This window comes from Gadus chalcogrammus, chromosome 3 (genome assembly GCF_026213295.1).
Source record: "Gadus chalcogrammus isolate NIFS_2021 chromosome 3, NIFS_Gcha_1.0, whole genome shotgun sequence".
In the NCBI taxonomy this organism is placed as follows: Eukaryota; Metazoa; Chordata; class Actinopteri; order Gadiformes; family Gadidae; genus Gadus; species Gadus chalcogrammus.
Window position 1 is genome coordinate 10,046,982 of NC_079414.1, and position 17,662 is coordinate 10,064,643.

A 17,662-nucleotide genomic window follows, 5' to 3' on the forward strand; every position below is an offset into this window, starting at 1 on the left:
AGGAGACCGAGGCAGGTCCGGGTCCGAGGACCGGTCCAGTGAGCAGTCGGGGAGGTAGTGGAGGTTTTGAGTGGGTTCTGGGTCTGAGAGATAGTCTTCCTCATCGCTGGTGTAATCTACGTCATAGGACTCCAGGGAACCTTCTGACCCTGACAAGTGGTCGAGCTTGTGGTTCTGGTGGTCTGCAGGGATCGGGTCCCTTCTTCTAAAGGGTAGATGCACGACCCAGGGTCTTGGATGGTCCCTGAATAACCTTTATTGGGAGAAAGAAGGAGGCTTCAGGGCTTACGAGACATTGGACGAGATACAAACAATTTGGCGATTCGACAAATGAGTGCCCTTATGCATCCCTTTGACGTATGTCCAAATAATTTATACAATATAATCCAGAATACAGAATGTGAATTTCATACGATCAACAAGCATGTAGCATGACACACTAAGCAATGTATAGGCCTACTGTAAAGATCAAAACAATTGATCATTTAAAGATCAACCCATAAACATCATGGAGTCGCAGTGCAGGTGTCGCAGAAATGGCAGACATTTCAGAAGTGTAGAGCATGGGATTCAATGAAGATATTCCGATCCCCAATTGGGAGTGCAGGCCTGGCTGGGCTCGGCGGTCGGGTCTGGACCTCCATCACTCTAAATGGAATGGTATGCCTGCATGGCAACCACAGGGCCTACACGTCCACACTCCATAGCCGGCTCCAGCGAAAGAAACGGGAGCCTGAGTGTGTGTATGTGTGTTTCTTTTCGAGCTTTTGTTTACACTGAGCATTTGCTGCCCTTACCATTTTCGTATATATCACCGCTGTGATTTTGGAAGCATCAAAACATCTCCATTTAAAGGACTGAATGTTAAGAAGGACGGTAGCACACATCAAACGACGACCTTCTGTCAGGATGAGATGTATTGTGTATTTAGTTTTTTCTTATTTGTTTTACAGGCATATGTGTATAATGGGGTCAGTCTTTGAACAGGCACAAGGAGAACCTTGCTCTGTTAAAGAGAAGCATTATTGTTGGAAATTACAATTGATATGACAAGCTCCTCACAATTATTATATTTCAATGTGAATAAAGCAGCTAGGCCTACAGTGTGTTTTAAACCGTCGAGGGCCACTGGTTTCCGACCAGAACAGCACCTGAGGCTTTCTTTGAACCATGAGTCCCAACCATTAAAATCCTCTGAGCGTGTTTAAAGGAAATGATACTGTGCAGTGATAGGGGGGTCCCTTTGGGTCAGATCAGGGACAATGAGAAGTTATACAATGGATAACCTGTATCCTGATTGATTGGTTGATTGGCAAAACAAGCACAGTTTTACATCCAATGATGTAAAAGAGCTACGGCGTGTCCTTACGAACGCGTTAAGAATACAGCATCACCCAGACCCACTCAAATACAATCTATACTAAAGAATACTGATACTATTAAAAGAGAGCCTATACAGTCATTCAATTATTCACGATGGTGAAAGCAAACCGGCTGGAATACTGGAATGGTCGAGCAAGCAAACATGATCTAAACTAAACAGGTGAAGAACCTATATATATATATATACTAAAACAGTAAAAATCCTCTAAGCACTCAAAGTTATTGAAAAACAGAGGCTTCATCTTCGGAGGCTTCCCACTTCAGTCCGGTCAGCCCAGGAGGACTTCCCCGAGGGGGACCTACCCTTCCTAGTCAGGTAATACCTGATGCCTGTTTTGATTCATCACTATGGAAACTGGGAGTCGGAGTTAGGAGTGGGAGAGCTTTTTTTGGTCAAGGTCATAACCTTCTAACCTTTGAGGGAATTTGAAAGGTTATGTCGCTGTTACTGTCTCTCTCTTACTCAGTTTCTCTCTCTCTCTCTCTCTTACTGTTTCTCTCTCTCTCTCTCTCTCTCTCTCTCTTTCTTACTCTGTTTCTCTCTCTCTCTCTCTCTCTCTCTCTCTCTCTCTCTCTCTCTCTCTCTCTCTCTCTCTCTCTCTCTCTCTCACTCTCTCTCCCTCTTGCTAGGGTTAGGGTTAGAAGAATGCATAAGGGAATGCCTTCTCCCTTGTGACCGGTTTACCCGACCACAAAGGTTAACATTAGATGACAGCTCAACTCTCTCCCCTCTCTCCCTTCCCTCCCCTCTGGCCCCACGAACTCTGGACTCTGAAACCCCCTTCCATTTGCCCCCAAGAACCCTGGACTTCGAACCCATAATGTTCCTCATATTAAACAGTTCAATCCATTTACTTTTTAAACTTTATTTTATATATACCGTTTTGTTTCGCCTTACTTTTGCACTATTCAGAATTACTTTGCAGTATTTAGAATTTGATTATATATTTATTTATTGTAAATATGTTTTTTTATTTTATTTTACCACATTTGATCCTTTTCTCCTTATTGCACCGTGGGTCAGAGACAAACACAATTCCGATTCCTCTATTTGTCGTGCACATATTTTGGAATTGACTATAAAGCTGACTTTACTTTGACTTTGACACTGAGGAAGGTAGGGGGGCAACCCGAAGTATAAAGGTTAACATTTTGATGACATTGAGGAAGGTAGGTTGGCTACCCCAAGCACAAAGGTTAACATTAAGATGGCACAGAGAAAGGTAGGGTGGCTTGATATTATACAAGAAACAGGAAACACAGCTTTAGATTACTAAAAGGAAACAACATATAGATTTTTCTCTCTCTTCCCCTCTCTGTCTCTATGACAATTTATTTGTATCTTATTGTTGTCCAATGGTAACTTATTACCTTTACATGTACATTTCCTTAATTCATCAATTAACAAGCTACGACAAGACCACATCACATTTATTTGAACATTAATTTGCAGTTACTAACAGCAGTCCAATAATCAAATCAATTGACTTTACTTTCAGCATAGCGTATCTTCCATCTTAGTAGACCTATTGACGTTCCTCACATGAAAAAATATCTATATATCATCACAAAGCACAAAAAAATCAATCAGTACAAAAATCTGGTATAGATTCTGCTGATTGTGCTAGTACAGTATTAGTTTAATTCTATTCAATGAACTGACTACTTATATTAACAAGCAGTACCTAGTATCCTGAGGTCTCAATGTCCCACCGCAGGGTTCACCCAATATGATGCAGCGGTGAAATTCGTCCGAAAAAGTCCCTTTGATTCTAAGCGTAAAGTCTTGAAAGTGGATAGACAAACGGCATCCATCTTACCTTCATGGAAGTGTTGACGTGCAGTGAAAACAAGTCTTTGGTTTCCCAACCGATCCGGTACCTGCTCCTAACAATGTCTGAGGACCAGCGCTGCTCTGGTCGGTCTGTTTCTGGTACCTCCAGCGCCACGTAACGCCCTATGCCTTTCTCATGAAGGGACCCTCGTTCCGGGTGGAACCGCTGGGCTCAGTTTGAGAGGGGCCCAACTGCTCCTTGTAAGGGCCGGGGTCGCTCATGTATGGAAGAGCCCAAAACAAGGGCTTCTGCATTTGCCATTTCTGTTAATTGGTCTGTAATGGAAGTATTCCCATTATGTCTTATTATATTGATGGAGTAGTTCATCTTTAACAAAATAATTGCTTTAGAATCACAAGAGTATATGAACACACTGGACACATCTTTCTCAGAAGTTAACCACTGAAGTATTTCTATAAGGCTAGTGAAGTACATCCTCACAGCCTGTTAACTATTGACGGGTCGCAAGACGATAGAAAAGGGACATGTAGTGAAAAAAATCAAATAAAGTGAACAAACCGGTTCTCACTATTGGATAATTTCCACGACACTGTACCTGTGTCCCAAAGGGGTGGCCAGAGGGGGGCCACGGCCACCCTGATAAAATGACCGCCCAACCCCCACTGATCTCCCTTGGCAAGTCGCAGAGGCAAAATATGCCTAGAATGCATCATACTAAGCATACATTGTGTTCCTAGTTTTATAAATAATCAACCATAATGGTTGGTAATCTTAGTATGCTTAGTATGCATACCAGGCGTACTAAGATAATAGAATACAGTTTGATCCAGTCTGACAGTAAATTTTATAAAAGGGAGCATGGAGAGACATCTTGCTCAAGGATGCAGAGCAAGAGGCCAGAACCGTTCGACTGCGGTGTAATGCAGATTCTACACTATCCGGACGCACACTGGTACATCATAAACACAGTAGACTGTGTAGCCTGCTCATGTTGGTCAAGTCCGTCTTCTTTAGTCCTTCTTTCACAGTTATTTTGATATAGTCGTGGTTGTGGGGAACATGGTTGAACCAGTGTGGTTCCACAGTGATGAGTTTAAATCGCTCTTTTGTAAAAGTGTGTAAAGCAGGTCCTCCAATATGTGTTTGTTGTCACTCTCACGTTGGAATGGAAGAATACAATTAAAAGGAGCTGTGAACAGTGAACTCCGGAGGACAGTCAATGATTAGATGGGATTGGACCCAGAACCCTGGTTTGCAGATGGAGGAGAGGCAGTAAATAAAAGACAGTGTAACTAAGCGATTGTACCCTAACCATGCAGCCATACATTAACAACTATATAACAACCTAAAATATTTTGTGTTATTTTGGGACACCATCTGCTGAGACTGTATGGATCACAGTCTCTTCTTACAGCCTACCAAGAGCTACTACTATTGGATCGAGGTTAGTGTGTTGGTGTGATGGTTATGACCAGATAACCCTTAATGGTTAACTTAGAGACAAGTTGAGTGAATGTGTGTCTTGATGAAATCTAACTCGCGTCTTTACAGCTAATCCATGGCTACAGGTCCAACACTGTAGTGGTGAACAGTACATAGTCCTCAGTCACTGCTAAGAGCTCAATAACAACCACCGCCACCTGGAGCTGTGAGAACAACATGAAGTTCGACAAAGTACTCTCGAAAATCAATGGATTTGGGAAATTTCAAATCGCTCTGATGTTGGTCCAGGGGATATCGCGGATCACCTTGCCCTGTCACTTCCTCATGAACAACTTCATCGCTGTGGTTCCGACCCACCACTGTGACCTCAGCTCCCTGGAGGACGGCGGGCTCTTAGGGAACCTGACCCAGGAACAGAGGCTGGCGGTTGGGGTGCCCGTGAGGGGGGACGGGAAGCTGGAGACCTGTGGCATGTATTCAGAACCGCAGTACCAGCTGCTACTGTCCCCCTCCAACGTTACCGACCACATCCCCACCGTTCCATGCCCGAGTGGATGGGTGTACGACAATAGCACCTTCCAGACCACCCTGGTCACCGAGGTCAGTGTGTGTGTGTGTGTGCGTGTGTGTGTGTGTGTGTGTGTGTGTTAGTGTCTGAACGCCAGGGTTACTAGTAAGGCCGTCCTAAGGATGTATGCACTTTACATTTTTAAATACATCTATACTTAACAAGGTGATCTTCCCAACATGATGCTAAAGTAATAAAAAGGTCAGTGTGTGTTTTAGGTAACTCTGTGTTGTGTTCACTGGGTCTCCTCAGTGGGATCTGGTGTGCAGCAGGAAGGGTTTGGACAAAGCCACCGCCACCATATTCTTCATCGGAGTGATGTTTGGCGCCCCCACCTTCGGCTTCCTCAGCGACCGGTAACCACTCAGACTCAGGCTCTGTGTTCACAGCTCCAAACTTGGGGGCCACATATGCTGTTTATGAGATGACCTGTGAGTCCTCTGTAGAATGTACAAAGTAGTGTATGTGTATGGGTGTGTTTTAACTTAATTTCTGTGGTCCTCTATGCAAATGGATTAAATCATGATTAGTAAGTGTTTCTTATGTATGCTTTATTGCTTTGTCCCATTGATTATTTCCTCACGGCAAATGTAATGAATGATTTAAACACATTAATAACCTTACTTACAAATTAATAAAATTGTACGAGTGTACTTTAATCCAGTAATTAATAAATGCTCAGTCACCAACTGACATTTGTAAGCCCATTATATACACTACATGTGGTTTAGATGAATGTGATTTTCACGGAGTGGTGTGGATCAGATTTGGCCGCAGGAGGATGCTGCTGGTGTCCTACTTGGCCACCATGTTTTTTGCGATGGTAAGCTCGTTCTCCAGGACTTACTTGATGTTCGTCATCATGAGATTCCTCACAGGAGTGGCCATAGCCGGGATCAGCATCATATCTGTTGTTCTGAGTGAGTGTTGCTTTCGGATCTCCATAAAAACTCTTCAGTTATCAATGATTCATTGGTAAGTATTACAGTGTACAATTATGTCCCTCTTTTTTCATTTCTACAAGGGATGAAACATGGATATCCATATTTGATGCATGGTTTCTCCAATGCATGGTTCTGTTGACCGGGCTGCTGTGTTTCTTCTCCTTCTGCAGATGTGGAATGGTGTGGCGTGGAGAACAGGACGTTCGCGGGGGTGATCGGTAGCATTGATTGGACGATAGGCAGCATGATTCTGTGTGGAGTTGCATACTTTATCAACGAGTGGAGGGTCCTCATTGTGGCTGTGACCTCCCCTCTCATCCTGTCAGTAATCACCTGGTGGTGAGTTGCTTTTAATAATAGAATTCACGCCATCCCATTTTTTGGGAATGACATAAAGCATAGACCTGGATTATGCTTTATGGCGATGTTGTTCCAATCCTATTGACCCGAAGTTATCCCCCACACGGTAAAACCAAGTCCCGTAGGTTCATGATCATTGACGAGGGAAGAGTTTATTGGATTACTGTTACACAAATTAATGCTTTACCTTAATTACTATTCATTTAATATTGATTGATATGATTACCTACTTCAGTATCCATGAGCCGTGTAGATTCTTGACCGATCACAAGAGAGCAAAAGAGAGCGTTAGGGAACAAGTGGCTTGAGCCACCTAACCTAATGATAAGGAGTATTTATCCACGTGTTCCTTAGTTCTGTATCCTGGACTACTATAGGGGTATGCTATACTGTCTATACTGCTATCCCAACAAGATTGGTCCTCTTCTGATCAACATATTAGTGAAAATGTTACTACAATATTCGGATCATGTAGTTGTTGGGGTGTTTTCACTTCCAGGGAACTGGTTTTGAACCCTAAGGTGAGAGGTTATTTGAATTAAAGCTTTGGCTAAATGATTAAATAGTAAATAGTGTGATTATAGTCTGTGTGGCTGAATGACGTGTGGCTTGTTGCGACAGGTGGATTCCAGAGTCTGCAAGATGGCTTCTGGCCAATGGAAGGGCAGAAGAGGCCCACTACTACATTATGAAATGCGCCAAGATAAACAACAGAGTTAATTGTGTAGCTGATGTCACACCGAAGGTAATGTTAGATTAGATTCCACCTATTTCATTGATCATAAACTCTGCAATTTCTGTACTCTGTACCCTGATGTTCTTTCAGTGGTTTTGGCCAGCATTACAATGGATTTCTGTTCACTTATTCACAGTCTCTGTTGGAGTCTGCAGGGATTGAGAATGAAATGAAAAAGTATACGATATTGGATCTTGTGAAAACGCCCAATATGAGAAAACTGGTTATCTGCTCCGGTGTACTATGGTATGGTCCCAACACACTGGGCTTGAATGTTGAGGTTCAAGGGTGATACATACATCTAGACATGCGTCAAGACTCAAATTAAATATTTTAAAAAATGTACCCACTTTATTTTTATATTCAGTGAGAAAGCCGGCATCAATACAAATTAATTCTCCATTATTTTCATTTACTTTCAGGTTTGGCGTTGCATTCACATATTATGGAATCAGTTTGAATGTGACCGGGTTTGGTCTGAACCCGCACCTTACACAATTAGTCTTCTCCTGCACCGAACTCCCAGGGAAGCTGATCGTCTACTTCTCCCTGAACGTTGTGGGCAGGCGGCCCTGTCAGATGGCTGCCATAATTCTAACCGGAGTCTGTATTTTCATCAATATATTTGTTCCAAATGGTAAAACATTAGATATACTAGTCACAAAATACATTACTCAACAATGGAAGATGGCCTGTGTGTTTAAAAATAAGTCTATAATCTAATAATGTCTTCTACACAGATCTATGGATTATTCGCACTGTTGTTGCCGTCTGCGGGAAAGGCCTGGCGGAAGCCGCGTTTACAATCATGTTCCTCTTCACAGCCGAGTTCTACCCCACAGTTGTACGGTAAGTCAACAAAACCGGTCACCAGCTCTTTTGTCGCCATTTCAGCGAGCGGATTGGCTGATGAGACGCGCCTGCTTTTCAGGCAGAACGGCATAGGCTACACGTCGTTTGTGGCCCGCCTGGGCGTATCCATCGCCCCCCTCATCATCCTGTTGGACGACGTGTGGCGTCTCCTCCCTCAAGTAATTTACGGCGCCGTGGCGGTGGTGGCCGGCTTGGTGGCGTCGAAGCTCCCGGAAACACAAAACACCCGCATGCCAGAGTTCATCGAAGATGTGGAAGAACCAAGGTCAGCTCAGCCAGCAAAGACAGCAATGAGACACTGCAGAATATTTTACTTTTCCCACTTTGTATTTTAAAATAAGATAGAAATAAGATATTACATATTATTGCAATGTCCTTTTATACTTTTTTATACTTTTATATTTTTTGTTTTAACGTTATAGCTCTGAATTACAAGTGGTCGAGGTTATAGTTGTTTCTGTTATATCTTTTCACAGATCCACAAAAGTTATTCAATTCAAAGATGTCAGTCCAACTGTGATTTGACACTGGGAAGGTTTCCAACTTTTGCCAAACGGTCATCCACCATTCCTACTATGTGACTCAATACAATCCCAATCAAAGCAATGTGATGCAGCTGAAGACTACTTTGCCTATAATTATGTTGTGTGCAAACAATCTCAAATTGAAGGCAAGGATCTAAGATGTAAAATAACCATACAATATCACAGAGGGATGTAGCCACTACAAACCTACTAAATATCTTGTCATGAATATGTCAAAAGGTATATTACTATATATCTCAAAGACAGACATTAAAGGTGACATATTATACCACCAGGTGTGAGTGTGATTTGCCATTACAAGCTGTTTAGAAAGTCAGCCTCTTCTTACATCACAAGTGGGCGTGTCCACCTAGATGTGTGCAGGACAGATCAGTCTAGCAGCCTACCCAGTGGAATGTAGCAAATGTTGCTCATCTATCTGTTATACATCTATGTGGACACGCCCACTTGGGATGTCAGTAGAGGCAGATTTTCAAAACGCCTTGTAATAGCTAATCACACTCACAGCTGGTGTTATAAGCTGTCAACTTTAAACTCCATTTTGGAAATACTGTAGATCAGTGTTCTTCAACCTGAAGGTGAAACGTGTGATTTTATTCTTGAAATAGTAACATTTACAAACATAATTGAAAATAAATATATATTATAAATATTGTGGTATTATGGCTTGTTATTTTTTGACTAGTGTCTTTTTTTGCATTTCATAATGTTTTCCATTGATGTTTTAGGTTCATTTGTGTTAAATAAACACACCCAGAGCATAAGCAGCATCACTGACTTTTTTCCCCAACTGTTTCCCACTGGCCATGGCCTTCTTGCGGTAATAATTGCATATGAAAGGGGGCGCTGGCACTGCTCAGCCACTGAATATATTTTTATATTTTTATTTTACTATTTGCATTTGAGGTGGTCTGCAAAAGGCCTTGACGACAATTAAGTGGCACACTTAAAGTCAAAGGTGGGTAACCACTGCTAGATAACCATGTTGTAGTGGTGTGGTCTGAAGTGTTGCCAACTATTTTCCAATAAAATAATGGAGCAATAGCTCCAAAAGCCACTAAATTCACCAGAAGGTGTCATGAGCACTTCGTTCTTCTCGCTTTACTGACCGCCCCACACGTACACCTACTGAGCCCCCCCCCCCCCCCCCCCCCACCCCCAAGCCCTTTAAGTTTAATTTGTTCTAATGTTAATGTGATGCTGTAAATAACAATGCTGTGAATAAAAATATGAATCAAAATGAACCAATCTAATCTGGCTAACATGTAGGATACTTTAATTGACTATTCAAATAGGTTCGAATTCAAATACACATTTTGAGAGCAAGATCTATCTCAAGCGATATCCCAGGTACTACAGTGAAAATAATTTAATATATAGTAGAATAAATTACAATCATGCCCTTGTAAAAAATGAAATATCATTTCATCTTCCGACACTCGTTACAACTGCACAGAACCCTCTGCCCTCAGTATTAGCTCAGCCGTGGTAAAGTGAATGTGCAAAATATGTAATCCTTCCCCTCACTACACATTTACATGCCTGAACTTTAATGGTTGATTATTAACAATCTTTCAACTTCGACCAAGCATTGGCCCGTCTAAAATAAAACAAGCTCTAAACGAGTGAGTCTACAATATTTAAATCATGCCCAGTACTCAGTTAGACACCCCCTTGGACTGGCTATATCTATTAGGTTATTCTAGTTTGGGGTTTTGCTGCATCAGGGTTGACAGTGACGTTTCAAAGTTTGTAGTGAAGTTAGATGATTCTGGAAGAATAAAAGATTGAATCTACAGACAAAAACCCTCTAGTTATCCCTAGCATGACCCATCACGTTCTGCTGAATCATTTCATTGACTCCCTTCCTTTACCCCCCTTTCATTGTTTTGGGTTCAGCGCTCCGTCCATATCTGTTTTTCTTGGTGAGACTGTCCAGATATTCATTTAGTTTGTGTTACTCAATAAACCAGTCTGAGGATCGGGGGGCCTGGTCCAAGCAGTAATTGATTTCAAAATAAGGGCGACAACTTTATGTCGTTCAGAACAAACTCCAGGCAACCAGAGGGGTGCTCCTGCTCTCATCAATTTGGCCGTATCTAGTTCGAAGTAAAGCAAAATAATATATTTATCTTAGCATTTCTTTTTCATCTTTAAACATAGTCTATTTTTGGATGGAAATTGCTTACATTGCTCGGTTTATTGGTACACTTTTCATTGGCGCCTACACACAGCTTTTGCCGTGCCTTTATATGAAACTCAGTGTCTATTTTGGAGCACACAGAGAGGAACTTCAACAAGACATCGGGAGTACTGCAGCTTTCAACCGATCAGAAGTAAAAAATGTCTTCACTCTTGTGAGCCATCATGTTTAGAGATGACGATGAGAGCCTTCATTGGATTCCGGTCTGCGTCCGGCTGCAGGTTAATTAAGGCCGCTAAGCAATTTGCCGAAACGCAGCTCTATTCAGTGTAAATGTTGCATTCTCATCGTCCCTCCTTAGAGTCTCCATCATAGTGTTCCTCTACTGTAGTTTGGTGAGGTTTGGTCCAAGTGCTGGTTTGGACGGATCTTGTTAACATGACTCAGATACAAATTATGCGTGCAGTTGTTTACCACAATTCTTGAGGTTCATCTTTTAGAAATGTTATGGTTAAAACCATGTCTTTTTTAAACGATTTAACAGGAAGGATTGGGCTAGCTTTGCACCAGTTTTTGCAATTTATTTATCAATTGTTACGTTTAATTCGATGTGAATCAATCTGTCCCATTTCAACATTTGCTCAAAAAAACCAAGAAGGTGGTAAAAGCAGGGTTTAAGTGTTAATGACTTAAATAGTTTGTAATTATTCTTGTTCAGGAACGCATGGCTGCCTGGGCCATTAGGACATATCCTCATGTCCTAATGGAAAAAAAAGATCAGTATTCAAATAAATTAGAACACAATGAATCATTGTCATTTCCTATTTCCTGCTTTAAATACATAAGCTATGGAAACTCAATGACCAGTTACATATTCACTTCACAAACCAAGTTGGCTGAGTTAAGAAAGAAATGATTGCTTTTCTATAGCCTTAGGAAAGGTTGGTTCTAAAATGGCAATTTAAATGGGCAGAGCATCGATTTTTTGGTCATTTCAAGAACAGAAGGCTAGGGTTAGGCTAGGGTAGGTTCAGAAGATCCACAATGAAGTTTGAGAATGTCCTCGACGATATTAACGGATTTGGCCGATTCCAGAAGATGATTATAGCGATTAGCTTCATCAGTCGCTTCTCAATGCCATGCCACTTCATGCTGAACAACTTCATCGCGGTGGTGCCGTCTCACCATTGTAACCTCACTGCTCTGTACATGGACGACTGGGCGTTTAGAAACCTGACGCCTGAGGAGCAGATCACTGTTGGTGTTCCCCTCAGGGATGATGGGAAGCTCAGCTCCTGTCAGATGTACGAAGAACCCCAGTATCATCTGCTGTTGGGAGACTCCAATGACACCCAGGCAGAGAAGGTGCCCTGCCAGGGCGGATGGGTGTTTGACAACAGCACCTTCAAGTCCACTTTGGCCTCACAGGTGAGACATGTTTCCCTATAACTACCCAACAATAGGCTTCTTTTGGAGTGTAAAAAAGATTTTTAGCACCAACTTTTAGGTCCCACTCAATGCTAATGTGTTGTGCACCCTTGACTTCCAAGTTTTTGTTCCATGAAAAGGCCACAAAGATAAATTCCTGTGTAAAGATTTCCTAAAAAGCCAATGCTATTGAGTCAGTGTTTTTGTTCTTCTTTTGGGCTTGTGTTTAAAGTGGGACCTGGTGTGTGATCAAAAAGGAAAAGACAAACAAACCGGCACAATATTTTTTCTTGGAGTGATGTGCGGCGCCATGTGGTTCGGAAGTCTCAGTGACAGGTAATTAATTATTCTTTTTTCCACTGATGACAAATGTTCACATTTCAATAAGGCCGTATGACAATTCCCACCCATTGTACCATATCCATTAATGAACTGCTATAGGTGCTACTTGCAAACATGCAGGTCATAAAAGGGTCTATCCTTTTGGCCCCTTGGGTTCAAACCTACAGTCTCCCAGTGAAAGCATCCTTGAGCAACGTGCCCTTAACGCTACCTACCCGTAACAAAGTGTCTGGATAAAAGCAGCTTCTAAACAGTACTTCATCATGGATGAGTAGCATCGTTGATGATGCTGCCATACGAGACACCGTTGTGGTTCTACCTTAGGTATGGGCGAAGGATCATGCTGCTGGTGTCCTACGTGTTTGCCACGCTGTTCGGCATGGGGAGCGCCTTCTCCGTAAACTACGTGATGTTTGCCGTGATGCGCTTCTTCACGGGCTTCAGCATCACAGGCATCATTATCGTCACAAGCGTCCTGAGTGAGTACGATACTTTATATGCTCTACCACACAAGTCAATGTCGCCGTTGCTCCTGTTGAAACGCATTTGAGATCATGCGCGTTGTGTTACCGTAGGTAACACAACGCGCTAGCTTTGTTGCCACCAACGGTTACCTAGTGCGGCTTTGTTACCACCAGGTGTGATGAGCCATGATGACAAGTCATTTCAAGTGACATCTCAAGTTGGAGTGTGTATAGACCCAGATGTATGATTAGGGGTGCCCAACCAGTCGATCGCGGTCTACCAGTAGACCGCCGACAGATCCCAAGTCGACCGCAATGTTTTTTTGTTGTTTTTTTTTTGCGCGGGACATATACGCGCGGTAGCGCATGCGCTGTCAACAGCAGTTGAAAGCTGTCAACAGTAGTTACGCTCTCCTAAACGTTGGCATGGCTGAGGGGAAACGAGCTAAGACCTACCATTTTCACCCTGAGTGGGAGGAAGATTATTGATTATTGTTGAGAAGGTGCCGTGCGCAGACGGAATGAAACCCCCGCTGAAGTCCGTAGGTTCACGATACAACCCCCTCCCCCGTAGGTTTGCAATGTTGACACTAGGCTGGTAGATCTCGGGAGGTTGGCTACTTGAAAAGTAGACCTTGGGTCAAAAAAGGTTGGGCACCCCTGGATTAGATAGACCAGCCTACACAGTGGACTTGGTGGCCACTAACAGATCCTTTCAAATGGCTACTGGTGGTATCAAATTAACAACAAGTGGTAAAATAGCGGCCCTTCAACATTACCATCAGTCTATATCAACAAATAATGTCATAATCACAATCATGATTTCTACATTCTTATTTATCCTCAATAACATGACAATCTCAAAAATCATTGTCTCTTTGCAATCAAACATGCATCATGGAGGCACCTCCATGGCTAACGTGGGGGTGATCCCCAAACACGGGGGTTCCTTTGCAGATGTGGAGTGGGTGGACATTCGGCACAGGAAGTTGGTGGGAGTCATCGACAGCTTGGCTTGGAGCTTTGGTAACATTAGCTTCGCGGGCATCGCTTACCTTGTGAGATCCTGGCGACTGCTGGCCTTCAGCGTGACCGCTCCCCTCCTCATACCCATCTTCACCTGGAGGTAGGACCCCATTCTGTACCGCTGTTCAGCTTAACGACACCCAGCCTTTGGGTTCTGGTCGGGGGGGTCGCCTAATATGCAGATTGGTTTGCAGGAGATTGTTAACATGTATGCTATAGATATTCAATGATACATTTTGGCGTGTATTGAGGCAGAAAAAAAATATTGTGGGTGGCGTTTGGGACACAACAATTTATCAAACGGAAATTGGGGTCATGGGCGAAAAATAATAATTTCAAGACTTTACAACCTGGATCCTATTTTTCCATAATTTTTGTCTTGAAAGACTAACTGGTCCAGTATTGAGCTATTTCAGCCACGAAAAAGGCTGCAAGGTGACCCTATAGGGCAAAAGCGCATGTCAATGTACGTCCTCTAAAAGTGCAGTTTTTTGCCGTCGACAGGCTCAGATTCTTAAGATAAGTGTCTGACAATGCTTGCTCAATACTGGACCAACGTCAAACGTTGTTGTCCACATTATTAGCTTAGAACCCAAAATGATGGGAAATAAGGTCCAGGTTCACAAATCTCAAAGTACTCTTCAACACTGAATCCACACCAGGGTCTGACAAGCTAATCTTACATTCACTAACAGCTGGTAGTTTCATGGGTGGGTCAATGGTGTTATACTGTATGTACTCATCCTACTACTTTAGTTTCATAGACACTGAAAGATGAATACGATACTTCCTTTGCCATATAAAATAACTCAAAACATAAATACATGACTGCTATAACCCAAGAGGAAGAGAAAAAGAGGGTTTATGTTTAGGTCTGGTATTGATGACGGGTCAGAATATGAGCTGCCGAGTGTATCTGGGTTTGATGTAATTTATGACCTCCACCATTAGGTGGGTTCCAGAGTCGGCCAGATGGCTCATAGCCAATGGAAAGCTGGCGCAAGCTCAGACGACTTTGCGTCTTTGTGCCAAGATGAATCAAACCGAGGAATTTGCAGAGACACTAACACCCGAGGTTAGTGTTTCAAAAACACCAGGGCCACTGCCATTGTTGATCATCTACTCACACAGTGACTCCTTGGCCACCAGAGAAACATATTCAGGACATGCAGAAGGCCGGAGGTTCCAAAACGCTTAAAACAAATTCAATGTCCCCAAACAAACTAGCTAGAGCCCCCAAATGATGCACAGATGAAGTAAACCATCAGTACTAACATTGTGCAAAAGCATACTACTTTTCCTGCTTAGGAGAGAGCTTAACAAGGCTTCATGTGCAGGCTATTCTGTAGCATTTATCTTTATGAAAAACGGTTGTACTTCTGCACATTGTAAGCAACGTCCTTATGGGAGGCTTTGTCTGTGCAAAATGTTTGGTTCTAGCAGTTTGTTCACATAGACTATATAGCAAAACCTTGATTGGCGTCATATTGTTAAGCGTTTTAGAACCTCCCAGAAGGACACATACAAGCCCTTTTTCTCATCTCACATATCTCATGTTGTGCTGTGTTGTTGGCCTGGCTACTGGATCTTAACACAGGGATGTGAATGTGTGTTGTGTTTAGGCCCTGTCTCTGGTCATTAAGAATGAGAAAAAAGACAGAGTCTACACATATCTGGACCTTGTGCGGACCCCCGTGATAAGGCTTCTGGCCCTACGGACAGCCATTGTGTGGTCTGCATTCTCATCCTGATTACCCAAATATCATTTCAATATTTTATTTATATAGCACTTTTCAAGACGCTCAAAGACAAATAAGCAGTATATAAATGAAATGATTATTATTGTAATGCATTATCTTTTTTTATTGTATGTGCATATTTCAGTGGTTTATTCGTTTAAGCCTATTCCTTTTATGACTGATCTGTTATGTTAATCTTTTGATTTTCTAGGTTTTCTGTGGCCTGTTGCTTCTACGGCATCAGTTTTGATATCGGTGGCTTTGGACTCAACATCTACTTGACCCAATTAACCTTTGGCCTTATTGAAATACCTGCCAAATTCATCGTTTACTACCTGCTGGATAAGATAGGCAGACGAAAGACGTTGGGAGGGGCACTGTCCTTCGTTGGGATTTGTATCCTAATCAATATTTTCATACCAAGAGGTATGGTTTCACCTGATTGTAGACACTCTAAACCAATTGTATGTATACACAACCTAGGCCTAGTTGTGTTCCAGTATGAGTTGGTTAAATGTCCTACTAAATAGGAATATTTGCCCCGACCAACCTTCTAATTCTCGAAACTATTAACCTTTTTTCTTCTCAGAAATGGCAACCCTCAGGACGGTGGTAGCCGTCCTGGGAAAGGGCTTTTCGTCCGCATCATTTACCACCATTGTGCTGTATACCTCAGAGCTGTACCCCACAGTAGTAAGGTATATACAGGCCCGTCTACCATAAAATGTACATTCCACCAACAGATACAATTATGCAATATGAAGTAATGGGCAAATTAAACAAAAATGAAGCAAAATATAACTTTCAGCTAATTAAATATATAGAACTAGGTTGCTTCCATTATTAAGAATTATTGTCAGTTCTATATGGAGATTTTACCTAAAATGTTAAATATGGCTAGCCTTCATGCGTTACCACTGAAGTAAGCCTTCGTTCTCACCAATGGAAATACGCTTACATCTTTGCAGGCAGAACGGTATGGGCTTCAACTCGGCCATTTCTCGCACTGCGGTGGCCGTCACGCCAATAATCCTGATGCTGGACGACGTGTGGGAGAGCCTGCCCAAGGTCATTTTCAGCTCCTTGGCCGTCGTCGGGTCGGTGGTAGCCTGGACGCTTCCAGAGACACGTGACCGGTGCCTTCCAGAAACCATTGACGACATCGAAAATCGCAGAAGTGGCGAGAAATTGTTGCTCCCTAGTAAGCAATGCTTGGCAAACTAGGAATTAGCCTCATGTACAGATTGTTTTATTATTGAATGTAAAATAAATAAAAATTAGCGTTGTTATTCGTATTCGTTCATGAAACCAGCTCCAATTATTTTAACATGTCAATTTAACATAGTGGCTATTCGTACGGCGACCGCAAGAATAGCAATTAGGCTATTCGTACGGCGCGCCGTAAAAATACTGCATTAGTCTATTTTCACGGCAGGTTATGGTTAGGGTTATTACTATAATTAATTACTATAATTACGGTCAGCCCGGTTAGGGTTAGGGTAATTCTACTTGCTGTAGTTTGGTCTGGCTTTGCGAGACTAGGGTTAGGGTAGTCTCGCAAAGCCAGACCAAACTACAGCAAGTAGGGTAGGGTTATGGTTAGCGCCGAGCAGACTGATAGGTCAAGTGCGGTCACGTGACAAGCTCGGTCGCCGTACGAATAGCCACTGCCAAAATTTAAAGCGACAATTTAAATAATTGCCCTTTAACATTATATTTTACATTAATGGTACGCGAATTAACAATAAGTTACATTACTAAATGCAGTAATAAGCATTATTATATGCCATTAGAATAGGGGTTGGGGTTCACCAAACGTAATCTTTTATGGTTAGGGTTAACCCTAACCCTATGTAATAATGTATATATTTA

The 17,662-nt window shown here is 42.4% G+C and overlaps 1 protein-coding gene across 1 annotated transcript; it reads left to right on the forward strand.

Annotated features, from left to right (window-relative positions):
* Positions 1-4,560: 4,560 nt before the first annotated feature.
* On the forward strand, positions 4,561-17,182 carry LOC130378783 (solute carrier family 22 member 7-like). The gene is made up of 19 exons (XM_056585422.1): positions 4,561-4,623; positions 4,731-5,222; positions 5,443-5,546; positions 5,956-6,110; positions 6,305-6,473; positions 7,116-7,239; positions 7,367-7,476; positions 7,653-7,867; positions 7,971-8,079; positions 8,162-8,368; positions 11,826-12,219; positions 12,452-12,555; positions 12,886-13,040; positions 13,983-14,151; positions 15,003-15,126; positions 15,674-15,783; positions 16,002-16,216; positions 16,380-16,488; positions 16,759-17,182. The coding sequence occupies exons 2-19, from the start codon at positions 4,839-4,841 to the stop codon at positions 17,012-17,014; spliced, it is 3,213 nt and encodes a 1,070-aa protein (XP_056441397.1). The 5' UTR covers positions 4,561-4,623; positions 4,731-4,838; the 3' UTR covers positions 17,015-17,182.
* The last annotated feature ends 480 nt before the right edge of the window (positions 17,183-17,662 follow it).

Coding starts and splice junctions, on each gene's coding strand:
- LOC130378783 (XM_056585422.1), top strand. CDS start 4,839: ATGAAGTTCGACAAAGTACTCTCGAAAATCAATGGATTTGGGAAATTT. Junction 5,547..5,955: donor TTCGGCTTCCTCAGCGACCG/GTAACCACTCAG, acceptor GGTGTGGATCAG/ATTTGGCCGCAGGAGGATGC. Junction 12,220..12,451: donor AGTCCACTTTGGCCTCACAG/GTGAGACATGTT, acceptor TTGTGTTTAAAG/TGGGACCTGGTGTGTGATCA.